Source organism: Monodelphis domestica, chromosome 2 (assembly GCF_027887165.1).
Source record: "Monodelphis domestica isolate mMonDom1 chromosome 2, mMonDom1.pri, whole genome shotgun sequence".
Taxonomy (NCBI): domain Eukaryota; kingdom Metazoa; phylum Chordata; class Mammalia; order Didelphimorphia; family Didelphidae; genus Monodelphis; species Monodelphis domestica.
In genome coordinates, this window is record NC_077228.1 from 374,201,156 (window position 1) to 374,228,275 (window position 27,120).

The 27,120-nt window shown below is 37.0% G+C and overlaps 2 protein-coding genes across 9 annotated transcripts in view; both read left to right on the forward strand.

Annotated features, from left to right (window-relative positions):
- CEP57L1 (centrosomal protein 57 like 1) overlaps nucleotides 1-10,817 on the forward strand; it is an 87,359-nt gene extending 76,542 nt beyond the window's left edge. For all 8 annotated transcript variants that reach the window (XM_056818650.1, XM_056818653.1, XM_007484407.3 and 5 more), the window contains 2 exons: nucleotides 3,338-3,482; nucleotides 6,678-10,817. In XM_056818650.1, coding sequence (XP_056674628.1) covers nucleotides 3,338-3,482; nucleotides 6,678-6,908 — 376 coding nt within the window. In that variant the 3' untranslated portion in view covers nucleotides 6,909-10,817. The remainder of the gene's footprint in view (nucleotides 1-3,337; nucleotides 3,483-6,677) is intronic.
- A 3,384-nt stretch (nucleotides 10,818-14,201) lies between these two features.
- CCDC162P (uncharacterized) overlaps nucleotides 14,202-27,120 on the forward strand; it is a 239,392-nt gene continuing 226,473 nt past the window's right edge. Inside the window, exon 1 of the mRNA XM_056818639.1 lies at nucleotides 14,202-26,015. Within this exon, the coding sequence (XP_056674617.1) occupies nucleotides 25,879-26,015 (137 nt within the window). The 5' untranslated portion in view covers nucleotides 14,202-25,878. The remainder of the gene's footprint in view (nucleotides 26,016-27,120) is intronic.

Sequence of the window (27,120 nt, forward strand, 5' to 3'; positions counted from 1 at the left end):
CCAAGACTGAAGTATTTAATATTTCATTGCCAAATCTAGATTCTGATGAGGAGAGACTCCCCCCTGGAAATGAGGCTGTGTTAGAAGGCGAGGCATCTAGGTATAACAATCCCCAGGTTAGGCAGTCACCAGCAGCTCCTCCTCCCACCTCTGAAGAATTTTCCTCTGCTTGGGGAAGGGAGGAGAGGATGGATGGATATGGGAGGTCCTCCTTTTCCACCACCATGACCCCTGGATCCTTGGTTCTAGAAGGGAGGATTCCCCCTTCCAATCACTTGTCACCTGCCTTTTCAAATGTTTACACTCAAGGTTCATGAGCCAAAACTTTTCTTCCCTTCTCACAGTTAAGAGACAATACCTTAGAAATAGCAAGATGGATTTTTCATTCCTTCCCCCTTTTTTCTTCCTCAAGATCTTGAGTAAATACCTTAATTCTTAAAAGCATGCTTCCTTTAGTCTGTGTTTAATATTTATTTTGTGCGTCTCTATGTGTGTCCTTGTTAAAAAGTCCTGTCTCAATGTCTTCCTAATTGAGCATTCACAAATTATGATCAGAGCCCTCCCGAAAGGAGATAATTAATTTTGGCCTTTAAAATTGACAGAATGTTCCATAAATCTTCCTCTTTCTTATTTTGGGAAGGGCCCCCCAGGAAAAGAAAAAGGGATTGATTTGGAACACACAAAGAGAAATTTTATCCCCATAAATAGACATCTATACTCCACAATTTCCCAAAATTTAATCCACTTTAAGCTTACATCCCTAGCAACCTCCACTACAGCCATTGCTCAAGGAGTCCACACTGCACAACATGTAGACAATCTTTCTAAGAATGTTTCACTTGCCCTCTTAACCCAGGAACATCACACATAGATAAGGGGTTAGAGGCTCCTTTAAATGTCTTAGAAGAAGCCACCATTTATATTGACCAATCAGTTACAGAATATAAAAGTGAGATTTAAATCAAAGTGCCATGCTGAATACAAATGGACTTGTGTTTCTCCCCTTCCTTATAACCAATCAGATATTCCTTAGGAGAACATACAACAACACATCTTTGGAATTTGGAACCACTCAGAATTTTCTATTGACCTGAAAACACTGCATAAACAAATTATGGATATTAGCCATTCCAGTACTTCCCTTTATTCAGCCTCATCTATTGCAAATTCATTTTATGACAGTGTTTCTTCCTATGTATCCCATAACAGTATCATTCACACCCCTATTGCCTGTAGATTTGCTCTTGTCTTATTTTTTCTCATTCTTGTTTGCTTTCCAATTATCATCAGACGCCTAGGATCCACCAAGTCCAATAGAGATGAAGTCTTTTATTTTAAAAAAACAAAAAGGGAGGAGATGCTGGAGGCCGCCATACCCCGACCAGCTGACAAGGTCATGATCTAAGGAAAGGAGGTCTTCAAAGCAGACCCCAGAATGAGGGCCCTCTGCTGATCCCCCTCTGTTACTTCTCTCCCCAAATTTTCCCCCCAATGGACTTGTTATGATTATTATTCTCTCCCCAATACAGGAGAAATAATATGAGAGCAAATACTTATAGGATTAATTAATAAATAAATAAATATATATATATATATATATATGTATGCCCTACTTTTAGCCCCCTAGGTTATTATCCCAAAAAGATTGCAATTACAGAATTAAAGCCCAAAGATTACTGCCCATGACCCCTCCTTTCTCAAGCACAAGACATGCTCCAAGGCCCTATAATAAACACTGACCTAAAGCTTGAGTACTGTAATGAATCTTTTCCTATAGTTACCACTCTCCAATGAATTTGTTGAAACAGAAGCCAAGCAGCATTGCTAGGTACTTCAAAGAAACACAGGAAAAACAAAACTTGTAAATTGAGGAAAACCCCAAAACTAGTCTGCTTTAATTCCTTACACCTAGATACGAAGATGTTTTGTTGTTTATCTCCCAAGCAATTATGATTGATAGTGAAAGCTGACCAAAAGCACAATGATCCTTTCAGCAGGTCCAGGGGTACTAACCTACAAATGGCTTTATTCACATTAATCATATCTATCACAGAGTGTTGTAGAAACCTAATAAATGATCCTAGAATTCTTTGTTGTAGTAGAATCACAAGAGTGTTGTTTAGGTGATTTGATAATCTCCAGTCATATTGTAGATTGATTGACTATATAACAGTCATCATCCATAGCTAGGTTCTACCCTATATTAAGTCCAAGATGAATTGAAGGCACTCCAATTTAAAAAAACAAAAAAGAAAAAAAGGGGGAAATGCTGGGAGCCATCAAAGACCATGCTGTTTGACACAATCCACATGGAAACCGGGGACTGCAAAGCAGCCCCCAGGAAGGATGGAAATATCCACTGAAATCCCCCTAAGTGACTTTCATTATTAACATTCCCTTATTATTGGAATTGGCATGATTATCATTCTTACTTAGCCCAAGGAAAAATAGATGAGAGCAGTATGCTTGCAGGGTTAATACAGATGTCCCACTCTGTCCCCCCAGGATATTTCCAGGAGAGCCCACTTACAAAATTAAACCTAAATATTCTTATATACCCATTTAGATAGGACCCTCTTTTCTAGACATAAAAATTTCTGGCAAATCTGTGCTCTGAATTCCCTAACCTATATCTGGGTCATGTTGATTTTACCCACTGATCCTGCACTTAGCAACAGTGTTTCATTGACCATCTCCCTAGGCTTCCTTTCTATTGTTAGGTTCCATGGAATCATGTATGTTGAGAATGAAACTGTGCCAAGTAGATGTGTGATCATGAGGGTATAAAATAAAACCAGACCACAGCTAAGGCGGAGCAGTTTATCCTGTGAAACCTGTGCTTTGGGTTGAATGTGAAAGCTGTGTCCCATCCATCATTTTGCCAATACCTTCCCACCTCCAAGATCCCATCCCCTGTGGGAGGCTGGCCCACCCCATAGCACTTAAGCTTAAAATAGAAACTGGAACCATTATCTCTTGTCAGCATTTGAAATCATAGGTTAATATTGATTCTGGAATTTTCCTAGGCAAACAGTTCCAGAGTTGAGTTTAGATATGACTATATCAGGAATTCCTAATCTAAGATTTTTATGAAATGTTAAAATGTAAAGGATTTTTTTAAAGGCAGAGCAAGAGATTAAGTAGGCAATAAAATTCAGAAACTTCAAGAGCCAAGCTTTGAACATTAACATAAAGAGAGAACAATGCTAAAAAGAAAAATATTAATATGTAACTCTTGGGAGTTATATGACTTTTATAAATTTATTGTTTTGTGAAATATACCCAAAATGCATTATCATGAGAACCAACATTTCTAATATTTGCTTTTGTCTCCTAGTGAACACGAAGAACTTTTAAAGCAAGTGCAAGAAAGTCCAGTACTTCTAGTTAATGAAGACTTAGAATGTGAACTTGGATGTTTAGCTAGAAAAATGGAAATGAAAGGGGAACAAATACACAAACTGAAGAAATATCAAGAACATGTAAGTTTTTCTTCATTGGTTCTAGTCTGTCAGTAGATTCAGTGATATTTCTGGTGCTAACTGTAAAAAAGCTATGTCAAATAATACACTTTAAAGAAAATTTGAGCAAAAGGAGACATCTGCCTTTATGAACTGCTGTATAAGAATCAATTCGTTACAGTATTTAGAGGCAACTGGTAGTGAAAATGGAAGAGTCAGTAACTTTTTTCATCTTTCATGACAATTTACTATTTGCTCCCCTATAAATTTTTAAGATAGAAATAAAACTTATATAAATATTATACTTCAAACTTTTTATGAGGAAGGTGTAATTATGTGTGTTCAATTTTGCCAAAGTTATATAAAGATAAAAGTTATTTTCATGGTCAGCTTACTTTCTCTTTTAGGATTCTTCTCACATCTTCCATCATCCTCTCCCTAGATTTCTCATGCTTTTCCTTTCCTAAATTTTCTTGTCATTAAGACTAAACCCAAGCTTTACCTCCCTGGTTAGTACATTACTTTTAGGAATCCACTGCCACCAAAAAAATTCCAGTTATGTACCCTTTTAAGAAAAAAATAGGACACATATATACTAAGGATTTAATAACTGATAAAGTCTGCATGAATTTTTACCTAATGGTATATTTGTATTTTTAGAAAATTCTTGGTATGCCTTAATCCAAGAGATGTCAGCTAAACCAGAATCCATTGATATAGTGGAAATGACATTAGACTGGGTATCCTAAAGGACTTGACTTCTAGTCCCAAACTGTATCTCACTGATTCCGTACCCTTAGGAGTATCACTTCAACCTGTTGGACCTCAGTTTCCTTATCTGTAAAAAAGAGGGATTTGGATTAAATATCTCTAAGATCACTTCTGTCTCTAATGATTAATGATTGCATGACCAATAGTGACATATAAAATTTCAGAAATCATAAGACACTTTGCAGGCAGACAGATACATTTAAATCAGTTGGGCAGTCCCAGACCCTTCATGTCATATATAGTAGATAGCTCCTTGCATAATATTAACACTATTAATATTAACCTTGAAAATAACCAGTAACCAAAGGTAAAATAAGAGTTTGTCAGGAAAATAATAAAGTGTATAGGTTGTTTTTTATTACCTTTGTGAAGTAATTAAAACCATTTGGACACTAATACAAATTTTGATTCTGCCCTTCTTTTCAGGGCTATATTATGTAATTATTTTTTGTAATGACACAGGTGAAATTTGAAGGATGAAGTAGAAGAACTGTACCATTTTAAAAATTGAGGCATTCTTCAGAAGATTAATTATAATATACTCTACATCCACATAATTTATATTCTACAGCTTTTATAATACAGATATCCCAAGCATTTTAATTACATATCTTTTTATATTGGCTATTTTTTACCAGCAGCAAATCATTCTGTCTATGCTTAACAGTTACTAGATTAGCCATGCATTGTAACACTTTCCCAAATATTTGCCATAAAATAAATCAGACAGGGTAATGGGGTAAAATGGCTTCATTAAGAAGAAAAATTGGTTGCTTAGAAACTTTTTTCTACTATATTTTAGAAATATCTATTTACTTGAGCTCCAACCTCTATTTATGTGGCCATCCAGTTCCCTTTCTGGTCATACATGGTCCAAATAATACTCCTTATATCACTTCTGATCCATTCACATCATTGAGAGTAGTCTTTCTATTGCCCTTTTAACTATTTATAATTTTGATTCTTTTGAGAGCATGCTTTGCAGTCACTTAAATCACTAAGAGAAAATTGTTCTTAATGAAATAGACTTTGTGGTTGCCTGTTTCTTTACATCCCAGCCTCCCTTCTCTGCTTAGTTTTGGTCCCAGCTCCTCTGCAGTACCTTTCCAAGGCACATATACTGATGGAATAACTTGATAGGTTACCTAGCAGCTCTTTCAAAATCTGTGTAATATGCATTTTTCATATACTTAACTTTTCCATTCTAGATGATTAGATTGATTTTTTTGCAGTGGACTTCACTGAGGAAGATTTGTAGTATGCCAGTATTCAGTGCAAATATCATTTGAGACATCTTTGTGGTCAATGGAGGAGCTTTCTTTTCTTAGAACCTCTTCCATGAGATTAGCCATGACCTTACATAGACATATATGCTTCTCTGCTTTGTATTCCACTTGATGTAAATAATTGGCATATCATTGATCAAAGTTACCTCTGTAATTAAGACTTTTGTATAATTTTAACATTCCTCATGAGAGGTATTTTGTTTGGGTGTTGTTGTTGGGGTTTTTTTTTTTTTAGCCTCTGCCTTCCATCTTAGAATAAAGTTGGTTCCAAGGCAGAAGAAATTAGGGGCTAAGTGACTTGCCCAGGGTCACACAACTAGGAAGAATCAGCATCAAGATTTGAATCCATGACATCCCATCTCTAGGCCTGGCTCTCAATCCACTGAAACACCTAGCTACCCAAAAGTCAAATATTTTTGACAAATCAAGAAATAAATAGGCAGAGCTATATATTCTATCTTCATTACTTTTCAGTTGTATAACCTAAACCTATGGTCTGCCTTAAAAAAATTATCTTTGAGAGCCTGCCTGATTCTTTCTCATATTTTCCTCAAAGTTCCCTTAATAAGCTATTCTCAAAGACTTTCCAGGTTCCAACAAAGCCTTGCATATGTTCAGTAGCTGTTGATATCTTCCTACTTGCCTTTTGGAAAGGCTTTTATTTATAATATTTTTCAACCTTTTGGAATTTTGAACTCTTTGAAATATATTGAAAATTGATCTACAGATAAGCTTAATATTATGTCACCTCCAATATGAATTTTTCTGCACATTTTTTGCCAAAGAGAAATATTCTTACCAATTTCATCTTGCATATTATTACTATTTTTTCTAAACGTGGTGATTATAATAGAATTATAATGGAGAGTCCCACTTAATGATAATCAATTACATATTGTTTTGTGGCATTCTTTGTTTCATGTTCATATGTCTCAGCTCTCTCTTTAGATTTTCAGGAACATGTTTCTGATAAGCTTTTTTTAAAATATAGCTCACTGTACTAGGCATATAGTAGGTACTTGACCAATCCAACTAAACTATCAGTTAGCTTTTTTTTTCCATTTCATATATTCAAAGAAAAAGTCTCACTCTGATATTTTAGGATTTATCACAATCTTTTTCACCACAGTTTTGAAAAGTTTTTTTTTCTTCCTCCAAGGTAAATAAACTACAACAAAAATCTCAAAATGAAAAGAGTGAAGCTTCCAGCATTCAGCCAGAAGATGAAGACCAAAAAGAAACAAAGAATGTGCCAGTCACGGTGGTCACCAAAAAGGGCACAAATAAGACTAAGCCTCCTCAGAAAAATTTCAGTTGTCAGATGCCGCATAAATGTTTCCAGAAGATTCAGATGACACTCAGGAAAGATGATGTGAAATGGGAACAATAGAGCAATGATGTAAAATTCAACTTCAATGAACCTTGCTGATCACTGGGAATTTTTAATTGTCTGAAGTGATTTTAATTTAATGTAACTTTTAAGAACTTTTAAATTATGTTTCATGTCCATAACATATTAAATCTTAGTATTTTTAAAATTAATGCTGAGTCACTTGCTAGGAGTTCCCCAAGACTAAATGATTTCTTTTTCTCATTCATTGAAATATCATGGCATTATTTCATCACATTTTAAAAGAATTATTTATTTTTGGTTATGTCTAGGTTAAATTTTAGAAACAGTATCAACAGGATTCATTCTTAAACAGATCTCACAAAATTTGAGATATGGAATTTTAAAATTCCTAATCTTGAGGCAAATGAAATTGGTGCTTCTCCTCAACTTTGTACTAGATATGTGAATTCATCTGTTTTGGAGAAGAAACTTTATATTAATATGTAATAACCTCCAAATATATATGTCATCATGTCTTCACTTAACCAATCAGATTGTTTACTGTTTCCACAACCTACTATGCGTCATCTCATAGCATCTTATCTCCTTAATTTTGCTTATGTTATTCCATGATCTTAGAATGTCCCTCTTTAATCTCTGATTGTCCAATAGCCTTCAAAAACCAATTCAAATTACATATTTTCCATGAAATATCTTCCCATTATTTCAGTGGGTAAATGAAAAGAGGGTTGGATTTGGAGTCAAAGGTTCCATGTTTGAATCTCACTTTTTCTTAAGTACCTCAGGTAAATAATTTATTGTCCTTGAACCTATTTCTTCATCTCTAAAACTAGGGTGTTGAACTAAGTAACCTATGAGGTTCCTTCTGGCTCCTTCTGACTCTGATTTCTCCTTTCTTTGACTATCTACAATGTCTTCAAAATTTGACAATTATTTCCAAACCCATAGTTGTCCAGCCTTATGATAGTATTATGATTCAACTACATAAGCTTCCCTCTGTCATCTCTATTTCCACTTCATAAATATCTTTGCTCTAACCCTTCCCCTCCTGTAGTTTTTACTACTTTAAATTAATGGTTTATTTAACATGTTAGGTGAAACATCAATATAAACCAAATAAATTTGCTCAGCAATTTATTTCAATATATAACAAGTTTCAGTTTTTTAGTCATTCCCTCAAAGTCTTCCTCAAGATTTTTTGTCTAGTCCCACATAGTTTTCCTCTTACATGGGAATAGTTAGTAAGCACCCATTTTTTCTGGTTCTTATTTTCTTTTGTTTCACATTATTTCATAAGGCAGAAAGGCAACATCATGTAGGAGATAGAGAGTCAGAAAGATCTGCATTCAGGTTTCACCTGTGAAACATTCTGTGTTTTTCTGGGCAAATAGCTTAGCCTTTCATGCTGTAAGCAAGCCTCTAAAAGTAAACATTGCAGAAAATCATCCAGGTGTTCCCAATACCAGTAAATCATAGTCTAGTCCCTATTTCTATTATTTCATGAAAGGAACCCTTTACTCATTGTTCCTGTTCTCTTTATTCTTTCAAAATTTTCGTTTTTAGTGAGTCCATGTTTCCCAAGTATATTGGCTAGTGTTATATGAGGGTCAGAACTAAGGGGCTAGGGAAGAGTAATGCCCTAGGAATTGCACTTAAAAAGAAAGAGGAAAATGGGTAATATCCAGGGGAAAGAGGAATTCGAATTCACTTTGGCTATGGCAAAAGAATTTGCTATACACTGTCATGATAGCTAATTGAGAAAAGAAACTCATTATCCTGACTTACATAGAATTATTCCAAGTAGTATTTTCCTATGGGAAAATAGGGTAAAGTAGGGAAGTACATAGTTTTTCTGTGGTTGGCAATAACTCGAAAACAGATTAATGACCCCTGGAGGATCTAAGAGGTAATGTGGTGCAGTGAACAGACCTTTGGACTTAAGAGTCTGGAAGAATCGGGCAACTAGCCTCAGTTTCCTCATCTCTATAGAATGAGGAGGTTGGATTTAATAACTTCTCAACTCTACTGTTATCACATTAACCGAGTACCTGGCCAGACAGTAAACACTTTATAGAATCCTGCTCTTATTCACAGAATGCCCTCTCTTCTCTTTCACCTTTCTTTTTTTTAAGGGCCCAGGCCTCTCTGTTTAAACTTTATTCAGAAATTCATGGATGTAGAACTGGAAGGGACCTTAGAGGTCAACCTAGTCTAGGCTCCTTTATTTTATAGATAAGTGAGGTCATAGGGACTGAGTACCTAAGGTCTCGTGTAATACATGTTGGAGCCAAGATTTGAATCCTATTCTACCTCCCAATACAGTTGTTCTTTTCCATTCTCTGACTCTCCATGCCTCTCCACATAGACTCATATGTTCTTAGGGTGGTTTTTAGTGTTTATTTTCTAGCATTGGGATATTGTTGAAGGATGTAGGACTTTGCTTATTTTTTTTAATGACAGCATTGAAGTAGATAGGTGTTACTTCCAATCACAATAATAATAGCCAGCATTTATATAGTATTGTTAAGGTCTTCAAAGTACTTTACATATATTATTTCAATTGAAAATAGATAAATAATAATAAAAGTTCTAAATACATGAAAAGATGAGTCTGGATGTCCAAAAAAACCCACAATAAATCACTGTATATTTCATTTCATGTTCACAATAATTCTGGGAGGATGTTGCTATTGTTTTCCCCTTTTTATTCATCTTCATAATAACCCTATGAAGAAGGTGCTGTTATTCTCCCCAATTTTTTTAAACCCTCACCTTCCATCTTAGAATCAATACTATGAGTGGTAAGGGCTAGGCAATGGGGATTAGGTGCTTATTAGGAGATGTCTGAGGCCAGATTTAAAGCCAGGACCTCTCCTCTCTATCCCTGACTATCCACTGAGCCACTTAGCTGCCCCCAGTTCTCCCCATTTTTACAAATGGTGAAAACCAAGACTGAAAGAAGGTGATTTGCTCAGTGTCAGAGAGCCCATCAGTTTCTGAGACAGAAAGACCTGAGTTTGAATCCAGCACTCTTTTAATTATAGCACCTAACGATAACATTCCATGAAATCATTTTTAGTTATGACGGAATGAATTTGGTTAATGTAAAACAATCCTAGTCCTAAAATGTGGATATATAGGTTTTTAGTAATACTAGCTTACAGAAAAATTTATAGCACTTCTCTCCCTTCAACACAAAATAGACAGGTTTTATTGTGTTAAGGTCTCTAACAACTCTAATATTCTGTGATGCTCCAGAAATGTCATATCTGTCTGAGATTTACCTGTCACCACCTCTGGCTCCACCCTTATGGTCTGGGAGCAAATTTCCTTCTCCACCCAAGAGCAGCAAATGTTCAGTGTACAAGTGTTGCTATAGCAACTTATTAGCTGGTCTTGTCTGCTTAGTGGAAATTCACAAGTAGTTGGTGAGTGAATGGATTCACTGAACTTCTGTTTACTTGAATAAAATGCTAGATTGAAGTTAGGGGTGTTTTTTCCTTTTGTCTTTTCTTTTTTTTTTATCCCCAAAGCAGACAAGGAAAAAAATAGTTACTTGTCAGCCCAAGGAAGTCTCATCTTTGTTACTAACAGGAGAAAACTCCAGTCTTTCAGGCAGCAGGTAATGGTGGGAGGAGGGGGAGGTTAAATATTTGGATTTTAAAAATTGTACTCTTTGAATTGGACTATAAAGTCAGTCTTCAATCGCAATCATTTTTATTGGCTTAGAATTTACAGTTGGAGGGTCTTAGACTTTCCATTCATCATGGGGAAGGTGTTGAGCATTTTATAGAATTCATTGAATTTGGATGGTTTACTTGAATATTATTTTTGATATCTTTTAGTTTTGTTTTCTTACTTTGAGAATATCATTTGAATTGGAAAAGGTTTCTCTGGAAGTGGTTGATAGTAAACTTTGGAAAATTAAAAATGCTAAATAACAGATGTACCTGTGCTATTATGTGTTTTTGGTTTGCTTTTTGTTTTCTTTTTTTAAATATACTGGAAGAATCCAAAGTGGGGATAGGGGAGAAAGAAGACATGGAGGCTATGATATATTATGGAGTGTACACCTTGGTCCAATATGCACCAACTGCCATTGTTAATATTGTGTAAATAGTCTGCTAATGGATCTTCCTGGAACACAATTCAGTTGTAACTAAAGAAATACTTTCCAAGGTCAGTTAAAAGTAGGTAAGCTGAGAACATGGCAAATCCACAGTGATACACCAGATGAGTGTCATATCGTCTTTGGAGCATAATAGTTTCTATGAGATAAAAAAGCTTTGAAGCTTACCATTGCACTTTTAGCATATAATTAGCCTATAATGAAAATTGAAATTAACTTTCTCACCACTCACAAAGTACCAGAAAAGTGAGAAAAGCAATTTTAATTCCCTGTACCTCTTAAATGAAACCTTAGTTACCTTCTTCACCTACTCTTTTAGCTGACTTTTCACTTAATTATCCTCTTCTGTTTTCTTTTTGTTATGTAAAGAAGATCAAAATCAGATGTAATTCCTCCAAAATTTTAGTTGGTTGTGGTTATGTACTTTTTAAAATACACCCATTGATATTTAAGGTAAATACAAGTTGATACTTCTATGTATCCTTTTGGTTTTATATTTTTGTTTGTTTTTTTTAAACCATCCTTCTGTCTTAGAAATCAGTGCTGTGTATTGGTTCTAAGGTAGAAGAGTGGCAAGGGCTAGGCAATGGGGGTTAAGTGATTTGCCCAGGGTTACGCATCTAGGAAGTGTCTGAGGCCAGATTTAAACCCAGAACCTCCCATCTCTAGGTCTGGCTCTCAATCCACTGAGCCATCCAGCTGTCCCCATATGTATCCTTTTGGAAGGATTATAATGAAATTTCAAATGGGAAGGAACTTTAGAGATTATCTATCTAAAAAGGATACTAATGGAGCACCCAGGAAGCTCAGTGAAGACCTTCCTTTCCCCCACCCTGAAGATTGACTAATACCACCTGCTGCTACCCAGGGGAGCCTCAGACTTTTTGCCTTTCCCAACCTAGACCTTTACCCCATTGCCAAATTCCCATCAGACACAACTCAAATTAGTTCAAGCCCTGAAACAGCCTATAATTGCCCATAACTATCTTTACCACAGTATAACAGTTCTAGAAAGTAAAGAAACTTCCCATATCCCATACCCCCCCCCAAATAATGATCTTTGTGACCCTAGGGAAATCATTTAACTCCTGCCTCAGTTTCCTCAACTGCAAAGAGGGAATAATAATAGCACCTATTTCCTAGGGTGGTTGTATCAAATGCGATATGTGTAAAGTGCTAAGCACAGCATATGATACATAGTAGGTGCTTAGTCAGTATTGCCTTCCCACTACAGAATAATTTTGCATACAACATTACCTACCCAAAGAGCTCTACCTCCCTTCTGAAAAAGAACATCAACCTGTTTCCTAGGACCAAGATGGGTTATCGCAATATGAGTCTGACTAGATCTTAGTGTTATTTTCCTTTGCCTTTTTTGTAGTCAAGTATTTTTTTTATTCTGATTCTGTTTATTTTACCCACTCTGCATCCATTTGTACAATTCCCTTGTCTCTGAATTCATACACAAGAAATTTTAGTCATTTAATCCATCCCTCTCTTCAAAGTGAAGAAAGGGGCCCAAACAGGTTCAGTGATTTCCAGGATTTGAAACTAGGTTCTCTCACTCCAAATCCAGTAGTCTTTCCACCATACTACTATGCCTAGTCAAATACCTGTTGTTTAATCAAGGTGAAATATTCCATTATATCCATATACCACAATTAATTTGGCCATTCTATCATTGAGCATTATTTTTTTTTCTATTCTAGTTATATATAGGGTTTTTTTTTTCTGTCTGAGCTTTTGGGGAGTATACATTAGCATGTGAAATGCCATCCATAAATACCTTCCCAAAAAAGGCATCTTCATTAAAGAGGCAAGGAACAAGAATTTATTAATCACCTACTATGTTATGTATGTTCCAGGCACTGGAATATGTTTCCCTTTAGAAATAACTATATCATTTGATTAAATTTGACTAGAGAGATTAACTATGCAATGAACAGATATGTGAATGCATCTGTCATATAAGTTCTCATGTTCCATAACATTCTTTCCATCTACATCATCATAATAACAAGAGTACCGGATGTGGCCCAAACATGGAAATAGGCTTGTTTTACAGAGCTGTAATGGTGTTCATTACATTTCTTTTACCCAAAGTAGTAAAGGTTCTTCATGTTCTTTTTCCTAGTTGCTAGGCAAGGGGTCTGTGAAACCACTGTGTCCCTCTAGACTCTAAAAGCAAATAAAGTAAAAGTTCTCAGTCTTAATGAAAAGAAGGATTGTAAAGATAGCCAAATCTTCCCTGAATTGCTGGAGGTGGTGTGTACATTTGTGATCTTCCTCCAGCTGACCTGATTGAAGAAGTTTCAGTATAGACTATTAAGCTTCAAAAGGTATTTTTAGTGATCTTTTTCCAGAACAGTGTTGATTTGTAATCTGTTTCTAGGAAAAACCTATTACTGAACAAGGACAGAATGTGAATTATTTCTTGTCTCCAAGGCAGGGGCAGGATTGATGTTTGTAAGGCAGTCATCCAGAGTCTTCTGGCCTAATAGTGGAGAACTTCATCTTTTTTTCACTGCCAGTACTTTACAGTTTATGAGTGTGTTGTTTGTGAATATAAGGCACTGCTATAGAGGAAATTCATGTAAAATTAAATATAAAAACACTTTTCAGGAGCCAAAGAAACAAGGATTGCAAAATAGTCACTAATATCCTTTTTAAAAAATCCACTTTTCCAAAGATGGCAATCAGACACATATGCTGTATATGAAAGAATACTGTCCTGTGGTATTATGTCTTGAATAGAATGTTTTGCAGAGAAGCATTATTATTCCTATTTTTCCCATAAAGAAATGCAATCACAAAAGTTAGAACTTGTATTCAATGTCAGAACTGATAAAAGTGTTAAAAGTTTTTGGTTTAAAGTTTACTATGTTGGGAAAAAATTGTTCTTTAGGAAAATATGCTATGTAATTATTTACAAGTATATGTAGGTTTTGTGCTTTGTGTGCTTAGGATTAATCAGCACTACAATTTATTGTGGTCAGTTTTAATTCTTTTCAATGGCATAATTTAAATTCTAGATCTCCAAACCAATTTTAGAAAGGGTTCTTTGCCATTTAAAAAATAGATGAGAGGGCCCTTCACATTTCATTTGGGATAATATTTGTGCTTATGATTTGTCTAATTTACAGTGCTATTTCTGTATGTACCCAGTAAATACCATGACAAAAAAAAAGAAATTTAAATGATCTTTCTAAAGTTTATATTTGAATTTGGCATCCCCCTAGTCAGTAAATTCCAGTGACTCCTTTCATCTCCAGCATCAAATACAAAATATTTGGCTTTTAAAGTCCTGCATAACCTGACTCCCTCTTACCTTTCCATCCTCTTATTCCTTACTCCCTGCCACATTGTACTGTTCAGTAACACTGGCCTCCTTGGTTCCTCTAAGACATTCCATTGCCCATTGACTGGGCATTTTTCATTGACTTCCCTTTTGCCTGGAATGCTCTCCCTCCTCATCTTGGCCTCCTTGGCTTTCCTGGCTTTTTTCAAGTTTCAGTTAAAATCTCACCTTCAAGAAGCCATTCCTGATACCCTTATGACAGTGCCTTCCATCTGAAATTATCTCCAATTTTTCTTGTATATGTCTTGTCTTACTCGTACATAGTTGTTTGCATATTGTCTCCCCCATTCGATTGTGAGCTCCTTGAGGGAAGGGAGTGACCTGTCTTACCTGACTTTATATCCTCTGCACTTATCACAGTGCATGACACATAGTAAAAGCTTAATAAGTATTTGTTGATGACTTGACTTAGATTCAACTAAAAGATATTTAAGAATTTCTACATCCAAGGAAATCAGGAATAAAAGATGAATTACACAGTTTGCCTGAGTGATGAGCAAAATATCTCTTCTCATCAAAATAAGGACCTACCATAAATAAGGATTTCTTTATTCTTTAAAGCAAGACTTTAGTGTTGTAATCAAACAAGCAAGACAGGAAGAATGGTGAAGAAACAAAGACAAATTCAAAATCTGCTTTCAAGGAAATTTTCATATTTATATATGCAGTTCTAGTCTCTGTTGATCTACAGTCCCATGGCTTTATCTGCCTCTAAGACATCTGCATGTCTGATAGGCATTTCAAACCCAACACATCCACAACATTCAATTCTTTCTTCTGAGCTTTCCTGTTATTATCGACATCCCCCCTTTCTCTTTATCATGCAGGCCCACAGCTTCAGTGTCATTTTTGATGTCTCATTCACTCCACATAATCTTACCATTTCTACCTTTATAAATCTCTGGTGTATGTTTCCTTCTCCCTATTCATAACAGCCAACACCTAGTTCAAACCCTCATTACCTCTCAAATATATTATTGCAATCACCTTCTAACTGATCACCTTGCCTCAAAGTGCCTCCCTCCAGTCCATCCTTAATTGCCAAGGTGATCTTTCCAAAGTATGGATCTGACCACATCATCCCCTCTGCTCAAGGAACTCCAGTGGCTCCCTATTATCTCTATAATCATATATAAACTTCTTTGACATTAAGATTTTCATAAGCTGGTCCCTTCCACCATTTCCAACCTTCTTGCACCTTACTCCCTCCCCTTCTCATGTTCATAGCTACACTCAAACATAACATTCCATCTCTATACCTTTGCACCAACTGACCCTTTCACCTCTGCCTCTTGGTTTCTCTGCCTACTGTCCTCGAGACTACTCAAATCTAACTTTCTGAAGGAGACCTTTCCTGGTTCCATTACCCCCACCCTAACCAAGATGCTAATGCTACACACACCCATATATAGCTTATATGTGCCTGGATATTTGCATGTTTTCTCCTCCATTGCCATATACATGTATACATTCTTTGAGTGCAAAGACTTTTTTTTTTTGCCTTCACATTCCTAGCACTTGGCACAATGTCAACACATAAATGCAGGGAGGTGGCACAGTGGACAGAGTACTGAATCTGGATTCAGAAAGATCTGAGTTCAAATACAGCTTTGGGCATCTATTAGCTGTGATCCTGGGCAAGTCACTTAACCTCTATCTGCCTTTGTTTCTCATTTTTAAAATGGAGATAACACCTAATGTTCAACATTGTTGTGAGGATAAATGAGGTGATATTTTTAAGCACTTTGCAAACCTTCATGTTCTGTTCTGCAAAAATACCAGCTATTATTATTATTCTGTTGTTGACTGACCGACATTCTAATGAGAGAGACAATGTGTACATATATAGGTACATATTAAAGAGGAAGGCATTGGCAAGTAGGGGAGCCAAAAAAGGCCTCAAATAGAAAATAATAATGTCATTGAAAAGGTAGGATGGGACCAGGCTGATACAGGCTTTAAATGCCAAACAGAGGGCTTGATATTTGATCCTCAAAGTAATAGGGTGTCACGGGAGTTTGCTGAGTCGGTGGCAAGGTTAATATAGTCAGACCAATGCTTTATAAAGATTGATTTGGCAGCTAAGAGAGTAAGAGGCTTGAGGAAGGAAACATTTAGGAGCAGTGATCCAGACAAGTGATGAAGATCTGTGAGGAGAAAGACAGAAATATGTGTGGAATATATTGTGGAAGCAATTTATTTCCTTCAAGTCCCCCCCACCCCCTTCTATAGGAAGCCTTTCCAATGCAAGTACCTTCCCTCTGTTGATCATCTCCTATTAACCCTGTATATAATTCGTTTCTACAAAAAACTGTGTACATGTATATGTATGTAAAAAGGTTTCCCTTCTTAGATTGGGGCAGGGACTATCTCTTGCCTTTTGCTGCAGCCCCAGTGTTTAGTACAGTGCCTAGCACAGGTAGGTGCTTGATAAGGGTTTACTGTCTGTGTTGGTGTCATCTCTCCCTACTAGATCATAAGCTCCTTGAGGGTAGGAAATGTTTTGCTAAATTGTCTTCCCTTATACCTAGTACAGTGCTCTGTATATAGCATTATATGCTAATATGTTCAAATAGCATATATGTATGGGGAACTTCATTCCAATAGAGAAATCCTCAAATTCATTCATGAGAGCCTTTGTTTCAATAAGATGGATTATACTATGCCATTCTTGAGTCCCAGTGGATAGGTACCAGGATGAAGCACACCGAGGCTTTAAGATTGTATAAGTCTCTTAAAAGGAACAGTACAAGTTTTAATAATAAAAAATAGAATGTCCTGCCTCATGAAAGACTGAATATAGAGCATTCTAGGCTCATTAATAACACATTTGCAAATCAACTTTCAGGGCAAACCAGCTCTGCAGCTGGCTAATATAATCCATTATACTCAAGTTTTCATTAATATTATGGAGATAACTTTATTAATTTCAATAATACCGTGTAACTAGCCCCAGATTCTGGAGATAAACCTAGTTTGGGCCCAGCAGCACTGTATGCACTGACTATGGTACTTATTTAATGATATACAATGCAATATTGTACAGAATGCAAGAATGAGAAAATAATCCTTCCCAAAGCTGAAACTAGGGAAAGGTCATAGTCTTTTTACTAGAGCAGAAAGTTTGCCCCTAAGTGAAAAATGAAGAGGCCATACTACTCTTATTAATAGGTCAGGACAGAGCCCACAGACAAGTGGGAGCTATGGCAACAGGAGACAAGATGACAGGATGATAAGAGCAGGAGCTAAAAGCCCCCCTATAGAGGAAAAGCAACTTGACTGAGATTCTGTATCTTGTAGAATCTCCTAAGGAAGCAGTAGAGAGAGGACAGGTGTTATAATTGGTGCAATGGAGCATGTCATTCAAACTCTTATCAGCCTCACTGTACTTATTAGTAAAATAAAGAGTTTGGAATAGATGGCCTCAAAGGTCCATTTTAACTCTAAATTCATAAACCTTTGGATTTATGCTTCCACCTAGAGATGGGGAAGGAAGCCCAGCCTCAAGACTTTCAAGTCTAAGAAGGAAGAAACTAGCAACCTTAGAACTTAGTTGTCAAGAATAAAGTAGAAAAAAAGGAAAAAAAGGAAAAGGGGGGAGAACAAAGGAGGAAATTAACAGCTCATTTCCTCCCCTTATGAGATAGCTTACCAACCAAAGGTTTCTTGGTATCCTTGAGTCTTTGTCTCTTCCCATCAACTAGTTAAGAGAGAATTCCTGTAATTAACCTGAACTTTGACCAAATGCTGCAGGCCCTACATGGAAATATATATAGCTACAATTCTAATCCTATATCTGACATTAGTCCATTTCAGAAGAGGTTGGATCAGATGATCTCTCTGGGCTCTTCCAGTGCTAAATCCTAAGAAACTATGATCTTTACTCTGAAAGGCAATGTGACTTAATGGATTGATCCAGGAGTCTAAGAAACAACCTGACCAAATTACCTACCCTCAAAGTGGCAGGTCTCTGAGGCTTTCCTTATCCAGGAGCTCAGCATTTATTAGGTCCCTCAATAGGATAAAAATGGCAAAGCAGTTGGTTTGATCTCCGTTATTTTTAGTCTCTATTGCTTTTCACCCAGAATTTGAGACTTCATATACTAACTGATCAAAACAATTAATTTATAATGTTTTAATCAGACATTCTCTTCCAGAGCACCCTGCACTGTAGATGTTTCTATCCTTTCTCCAAAACCAATTGGGGAAACCTTAGTTAGATTTGCCAAGGAATTTAGGACCATTTAATCAAAATTTCCATCTGATGAAGCAATCTCTTCTAGTGATGGTGAACTGACAGCATGACAAGGAAACCTTTTTTTTTTTACTGTCAAAACTTAATAATCCTATATTCTGCTTCTTATGTGTTCTCTCTCTTTTTTATAATGACTATAGGTAAAAACAGATGTTTTTACTTAAAACAGTTACTAAGCTTTTAATTCATTTCTTAGATAAGATTTCATAGTGTCCTTTAGGAGAACTAAAAGAGTAAACCTAATGTGGTGAGTTTCTCAAAGGAAAACTGACTGTCCAGCAAGCCTTTGAATCAGTCAGCATGCATTTATTAAGTGCCTACTGTGTGTCAGTCTCTGTGTTAAAGGCTAGAAATACAAGCAGAAAGACAATTCCTGTCCCAAGGAACTTATATTGTAATGGAGGAAAACAACACAAAAGGAAGCCAAAAAGGGAGGGAAGGGTATCAGCTTTGGGGGACATGTTGGAGAGTGTTCAGAAGCCAGCCTAAAGTAGAATAGAGACTTAAATAGAAGTTCTTGGAGAAGCCATTCAATAAGAAGGAAAAGATAAAGAGCTGGAGGGTACTTCCAATGTATGAATTCCATGGCTGCAGTTAGCATTCACTATGTAGAGGGTTCTGGGGCATGGTAGAAATCTGGAGGGGGTACGTTAAAAAGTATTTTTGAGAAAACAGCAAAGGGTTCTGAGAAAAGCACCCAGTGATTAAAAGAATGGAAAAATAGATCCTATGGAGAGAGGTCAGAGCAATAGAGACTGTTTAGTCTAGAAAAGAGAAAGCTAAGATTAACTGTCTCCAAGTATGTGAAGGGTTTCTGTGATGGGGATGCCAACCAGTTGTTTCCCATATCCTTGGAGGATCAAGCCAAAGGACATGGGTTTAAAGTAGGGAGATTTCCTTTGGACAGAAAGCAGACCTCGTAGGTCAGCATGACAAAACAATCAGATGGGCTAATGAGGAAGCTTTGGAGTCTTCATCCCTGGAGAGCCTCAGGAATAGAAGAATCAAGCTCCAATGGATTAAGCCTTTCCACCAGTCATTGGAAGTTCTGGCATTCACTTAAGCAGAAAATGATTGTGTCATTCTTATATAATTTGAAAGTACGTACCTGAGCAGTTTCTGAGAACATACTCTGATTGACGATGTGTTAACTTTCTCAGCAAGGCTAGACAGCCATTGATCCTGCTATGGATTCCATTCTGAAGACAGGTGTCATGGTTAGGTATTCTGAAATCTGTATCTAACGAAAAGTGTTAATCCTCCAAACAAAATAACAAGCAAACAACCTTTAGGCTTGAATTTTCTCACCTCTGGGTTCAGAAATCTGGGAGGAGAGAATTTGATAAAAAAAAAAGCCAAGGTGAACAGTTTCTTCTCTAAGAAGAGAATTAACCAAGGGAGGGTCTCTTGCCAAAGTTCTTTTTGACTGACCCTTAGAATGCAGCTGTTAAGGTAGTTGCCTGACTTTTTCTCAACTAAAAGGACAGCAACAAATGGGAAACTATTAATCTTAACAATATCTTACTTATAGTAGCAATTACAATCAGCATTTATTAAGCCTCAGGACTACCCTAAGCATCTGCTGGGCACATTTGTCTACTCAGGAAGTAATATAAGCTGCATGTGTGCATTAATTTTCATTTTAAGCATCTGGGAATCACATTCCTTGAAATGAATTTAGACAGATTAACTTTATTTGGAAGGGGGAATAACAAGAAAGAATTTAGATTTGTTTTGTTATGTAACATTGAGAATTTCTATAATGCTACCCACAAATAATATTATCCATGCTTGTTTAGGAATAAAATCAACAATTTGGAAAATGTATTTGGGAGGGACAGCTAGGTCCCTCAGTGGATTTAGAGCCAGGTCTAGAGATGGGAGGTCCCAAGTTCAAATTTGGCCTCAGATACTTCCTAACTATATGATGTTGGACAAGTCACTTAACCCTCATTGCCTAGCCCTTGCCACTCTTCTGCCTTGGAATTAATACGCAGTATTGATTCCAATTTGGAAGGTAAGGTTTGGGGATTTTTAATGTTTGGGGGGACAAAAAGGACTCTCCCTCTTGACAGTTTGGGGGGGAATCATGGACAGGCATATGATTTTATGAGTCATATGTCATAGCATCACAGAATTTTTTTGAATACTGTAGTTGAACTCAAGAAGACTTGAGTATGAATCTTACTTTAGACACCTGCTAGTTAGGTGTCTACACTGGAAAAGTCACTTAATCTCTCTCAGCCTGTTTCCTTATTTGTAAAAATGGAGATAATAGAAACTACCTCATAGGGTTGTTGGGGGGAAATTAAATGAAATTATATATATCATATAAAATGTGTATATATCTATATACATGCATATATAATGTTTTGTAAACCTTTATGTACATAAATGTGAGCTATTATAATTATTCATTTTAGAGCCAGATTGAACCTGAGCAATCATCTCTACTAACCCAGTACCCTAAAGAAACCAACAGGAACCTCCACTATAGCATTCTTGACAATTTGTCAAGCCTCTGTTTGTAGATAACAATAAGGGAGGACCCATCACCTTTTGAGGCAGACCACTCCAATTTTGGAAAGTTCTAGTTGCTAAGGAGTTTATTTTTGTTTTTTCCCTGATAGTCTAAATTTGCTTCTTCCATATGGCAGACCCGCAAATATTTAAAGCCAGCTATTATGTCCACTCTTAATCTTATCCTTTTTAGGGTAAACATATCCAGCATATGGAAAAATGGACAGCAGGAAGGAAGGGGCAGATTTTCATGAGATTTTCAGATAAAGGTCTGGACATGCAACTGTTATGTCTCTATTTCCCCATAAGGCAATAACATCAAATCAAAATGGCCTACTTATGATGAGAAAGTTAGATTTCTAACTTCCAAATTAGCAAGCTTGTAGGAGAGAGTTTTCACTAATTCTAACTAGAACCAGCACAGAACTGGTTAAGTTAAGCTGGTTAAGGCACAGCCTTAAGTGCCAGCATTATATAAAGGGAGCCAGGCCTTGGAGAGGGGACAAGATTTCTCTAGCCATTCAGAGGCATTCTCACTTCTTTCTTCATCCATCAGAACATCGCTACACCAGGGATCTGTAATTTCCTTGCTATGGAAGCTATCTTTAACAGTGGAGATCATAGTCTGCTTATAGCTCATGGGGAATTACATAAAGCAATTGAAGTTCATTGATTATCAGAGGAAATTTGTTCTAAAAAATTGAAGAACATGAGCATAGGAAAGAATTTGGTATTGTAATGTTTAGCAAACACATATTAGTTGGGAGGCGGTATGGTATAAGTGGGTAGAGCACTGGCACGAGAGTCAAGAAGACCTAGGTTCAAATCCAGCCTCTGACACATACTGGTTATATGTGACTTTGGTCAACTTACTTAGCCTTTCCATGTCCTAAGCATACTAATAACACTTAATTGCGGAAGTTGTTCATCTAGGTTGGAGAGAGGGTTTCCTCACTGAGATTTTCCTATACCAGTGAGATTACAGATTAACCCTTAAAATGCTTACCCAGAAACAAAGATGTGTGGCAAGAACCAAATATAGTAATGTAAGCATTTTTGTTTTCAGTGAGCAACAAATCCAAGAGCTCAGAATGGAGAAGGCAAATCAAAATGAATTAGTATGATTTTCTTCCAGCTGTTGTTCTAGCTTTGCTTATGCCTATAGGGCATACCCAGACTGGCCACACTTCTGCACTTCTCTAAGAGGAAGCAATTTAGAAGGAATACCCCATGTGTGTCATGGCAGACCCTTTGACCATGTTGGTGAACCTATGGCACACATGCCAGAGAGGGTAGTTCCCTTACCCCTCTCCACATGTGCCTGGGGACATGTCTCACATCACTGGCCCCGCTGCCCAGCAGTCCAATGGGAGTGCTTCCTCCCTCCCCATCCAGGGTAAGGTGGGGGGGCTCACATGTGGCGTGAGGGTTGCAGCTTGGACACTCCAGTCTCTAAGGTCTCTAAAAAGTTCACCATCACTGCCCTATAGCATGTAATTTAGTTGGAGAGGAGGAAGTTACAAACTGGTTTTGGTTCTGAGCCAATCCAGGTGAAGTAAAGACCACCTTCCTCAAGCAAGTTGGTCTTCAATGAAGTATTGGAAGGAAAAAATTGAGCCTCTCTATTTAAACCATGGAACACAAAATTGCAACAAATTGTCATTTCAGAAGATGAATGGCACAGGATGTGCTTAATGGTGATCATATCAGCCTTGTTATGATGGCAGGTCATGTATATTATAAATTACATTTATCAATAATAATAACAGTAATAGAGGTAGTATAGTTGAGATAGGGCTGGACCTGGAGTCAGGAAAGGGTTCAAATCTATTAAATCTATTTCAGACATTTCCTGGCTGAGGATCACACTATTTTGTGCCTCAGGCAAAAATTCACAAGGACTTAATCTACTAAAGTAAGATATTTTGAGTGAAGTAAATTTTCCCCTAGGGAGTTTTCCATGCTAGTGAAATCATCCTCTTTCCCATGTATAAGCAAAACTTAGTGGTCCAGCCCCCACATATAATACTCATGTAGGTTTAATCACATGAGGAGGGAAGCTGAAAGCTGGAAAGTAATAGGTTAAGATTAAGAACTAGAGAAAGTGAGGCTTAGATGAAACAAAGAGACACAGAGCACGGAGAAATTTTGCCTGGTGTTAGCAGGTCAGCACTCAAGAGTCAGAGAGTGTCCAAGAGAGCTGGCTGAGCAAAGTGCACTGTTTATTATAGGCTTCAAGGATGTGGGGCTTGTGTGATGTCAATCTAAGAAGTGAAACAACAGAAGTATTAGCATACTATTGACAACAGATTGTAAGATAAAGGAATGGATAGGAAGAAAAAAGCTCATTTGAAAGTCCTTCCTGCCTGGAACACTGGCCCAAGTCTATTCAGATCTAAGAGTATGTCTTTGACATTTCAAAGGGCCTTTACAAATAGTTAGCTAGTTTCCAGACTGCAGATAATAATAGAGGCTTGATTTTTAAGTTCCACAAAATTAAAAATCCAACCAATTTAAGGATTCAGAAATCAATCATGTGAAATATAGAAATATATCCATTAGTCTGGTCCATGAACACTTTGCTCATTAGAATCAGCTTTTGAATACATCTTTAATACCTTCATGATTTGTTATAATTGAAACCCTTCAGTAACAACAACAATAATAAAATATAACAACTGTTTAAAAACTACTTGGCACCTTGAGATTGTCATTTAGAGGAACAAGCATTCCCACCTCAGCCCGAAGCCCCAAGCAAGCTATGAGAACACTAAGTCTTCTGTACCACAAATCTCAGAATGTCAGGTAATTCTCAAACTTATTATCTACCCATATCTGTGAGGGAGAAGCAGAGAGAATCATCCTGGAGCTTAGAATCATGATACATCTCTAAAAAGAGAATTATATCAAATGATCTCTGAAGTCCTTTTAGTATTGTATAATCTATGACCTTACAAGAAATGTCCTTCCTAGTTCCCTAGCTTATCTTTAAGGATTAGAGAGGGCTGTATAGTCTGCATTTTCTGTTGAGGTTTTATCTAGAAAATTTCACAAAAATAACCCAGAAGGAGTTTTCCCAACTCTAGTAGTCATGTAGCATGCAAGGGTATATAGATAAAAGAGATGGGGAAAGGATGATGGTGGAGTACATGTCTTCTGATTATAAAGAAAGTTTATTGGTTGACAAATATTAAAGGTTTCCCCAAAGTTCCCTAGCACTACATTTTCCCACCTCTTCTTCAGTGTGCAACAACAAATGAATATATGTGTGTACTGTAATGGAGGGTGGTTTTGGAGATGGGATGAGATGTTTAATTATAGGCCAGAATCAGAAGAATAACTGTTTTGGGAAGGCCAACTGTGGGCTGACAAGCTAATAGGTCCAGTCCAGGCAGAGCCTGTCCTGAGGCAATAAACACAGACCACTATATAACAGGGACAGATGTTGGTTGGATTTATTAAACAAGGGAAGATGAAAGGGGGATTTGGATAATTCCAAGCTAATGTCAACTAACTAACCCCCCCCCCAATCTAAATGTCCTGTTACCAGGAGTCTTCACAGATTTGAACTACACTGATCCTTACCTATCTGTCTAAGATCCCAGATCCTAATATAAATAAACCTACACTAACCAAACCCCCACCCTTTTGATGGTAATAGAGGTCATGGGTTTTGGCCATTAGGCAGGACAGGGCCCAGGGAGAGGTCCTGGATCCAGAAGGACCCCACACCTAATCTTACAGACAGATGGTTCAGGATCACACTAGGAAGCTCTGTAGATATTAACCAGCCAGTAGGGAAGCAGGTAGGATGGAAAAGATAAGGTAGAAACAGCTGCCAAGGGAAAGCAGCCAGTCCCTCTTGGTCAAACCAGAGAAAGACCCAGCTCCAATCCTCCCGCATTCTAGAATCTTTTCTCTGCATCTGCATCTCCCTGCAAACCCACCTCATATGCTCAAATCCTCTCTTCCTTACAACACGACATATATATATCTAATGTGTATAAGAAATATACACATATAATGAGTGAATATATGTATATACTTTTACACACATATATTCATTTATTATATATGTACCATATAATGCATAATCATTTATTATGTATATATAGACATTGCATATATATTATACTGTATGTATATATTTAACTCCTATTATAATAGCTGACATTTATAAACATTTTACATGTATTAGTTCAGATACACAGAAGTAGCCTAGTGGAATGGTTTGAGTTGGCTTTGAAATCAGCAACATGTGGATTCAAGTTCCTTAACTGCTCACTGAACCAAATCATTCACTCTTATTAGATTATACGTTGCAGAGACAGTAGTGATCTCCATTGGTAGAGGGAGTTCTTCACCCAGAGCTCCTGGCATTAATGAAATCACAAAGCCAGAAAAAAAAATCTTAATTGCCATCTGATTCTTTTCTTAAATTGCCATACATTGATTGCACATGTATAAACCATGTCAAATCACTTATCATTTCAGAGGTGGGAGGGGAGGGAGAGAATTTGGAACTCAAATTTAAAAAGATGAATGTTAAAAATTGTTTTAACATGCATTTGGGAAAATAAAATGTAATTAAAAATTAAATGGCTATGTACATATTTCCATTTATCTGGGGCTTTTCTTGAAAGGGTGTATTGGACAAAAACTCCTACTTATGGGCTAACAAGGAGAGAGTTAGCTGTCAGCTTTGTACTGATTCCCAACAGAGACAACAGATAAAGCACAGAACATGGATGAAATTTATAAGATCGCCTCCACAGAGAGGATCCAGCAGCTGGAAAAAGAAATGGAGGTTCAGCTGGCTGAACTTAAGACAGAAATACAAGAACACGGAGCTCTTAGGAGATCACCTCATAGGGTGTACAGGTAAAGGCAATGTCTTACTGAAACAGATTAAAAAATAACTCCTAAGTGTAATAATCATTGTGCCATCATTAGGATTAGAGGTCTGTGGCTTGCCATAGGGACAAGAGCACATCATTTGAAGCCAAGAGACATGAGGTTCAAGTTCCAGCTCAAAGCAAAGTAAAACAAGACAAGGCAATGAGTATTTGTCAACTCTGCTAAGAGCTGGGGATACCTCCCAAACCTTTAAGGAAAGACAATACCCAAAAGGGAGCTGAAAAGGGAGGTGAGACGGAGAGCAAGGTACCTCTGCCATAGCAAAATACTGTGAGTCAGTGGCAGAGCCAAGTTAGGAATGAAGGACGGCTGGCCTGGACATTGTCTCCAAAATGGAGGCCTCAGAAAGAACTCACCAAGGGGACACGGGGATCAAAGGAAGGTTCACAATAAGAAGGTCCCAGGAGCTGGGGGAAATTCTAGGATGATAATGTCATGGTGGCAAAGTCATGAGAATAAGAAGCCAAGTTGGGGGGGGCGGGCAGATGAAGCATGGCAGGCTTTGCATCAAATCCAAAATGGAGCTCTACCCATTCTAGGTATGTGTGATATAGTAGAAAGAGTAGTGGATCTGAGTTCAAATCCCAGCTCTTCTACTTACTACCTGTGAGATCTTGAACAAGTAATTTCTCTGCAGTAGTCTTCAGTTGCATCAAAATGAAGACAGCAACTGATACTTTCCGGTTCTAAATCTATGATCCTCTAGAAGTCATGTAACATCTCAGAACTTCCATGTCTTTATCTGTAAAATGGGCATATTAATCCTACTAACCTGCTTCACAGGTTGCTAGGAGGATCAAATGAGATGATTTGCAAGTATTAGTTGTTCTCTAAGTGTGAGCTGCTATGATTATACTCATTGAGGAAAGTCATTATTTTATCCTACAGCATTTAAACTGGATTTGATCTTTTTTTTTTTTTTAACCCTTACCTTCTGTCTTAGAATCAACACTGAGTATCAGTTCCAAGACAGAAGAGGCTACACAATTGGAGTTAAGTGACTTGCCCAGGGTCACACCACTAGAAAGTGTCTGAGGCCACATTTGAATACATGGCCTCCCATCTCCAA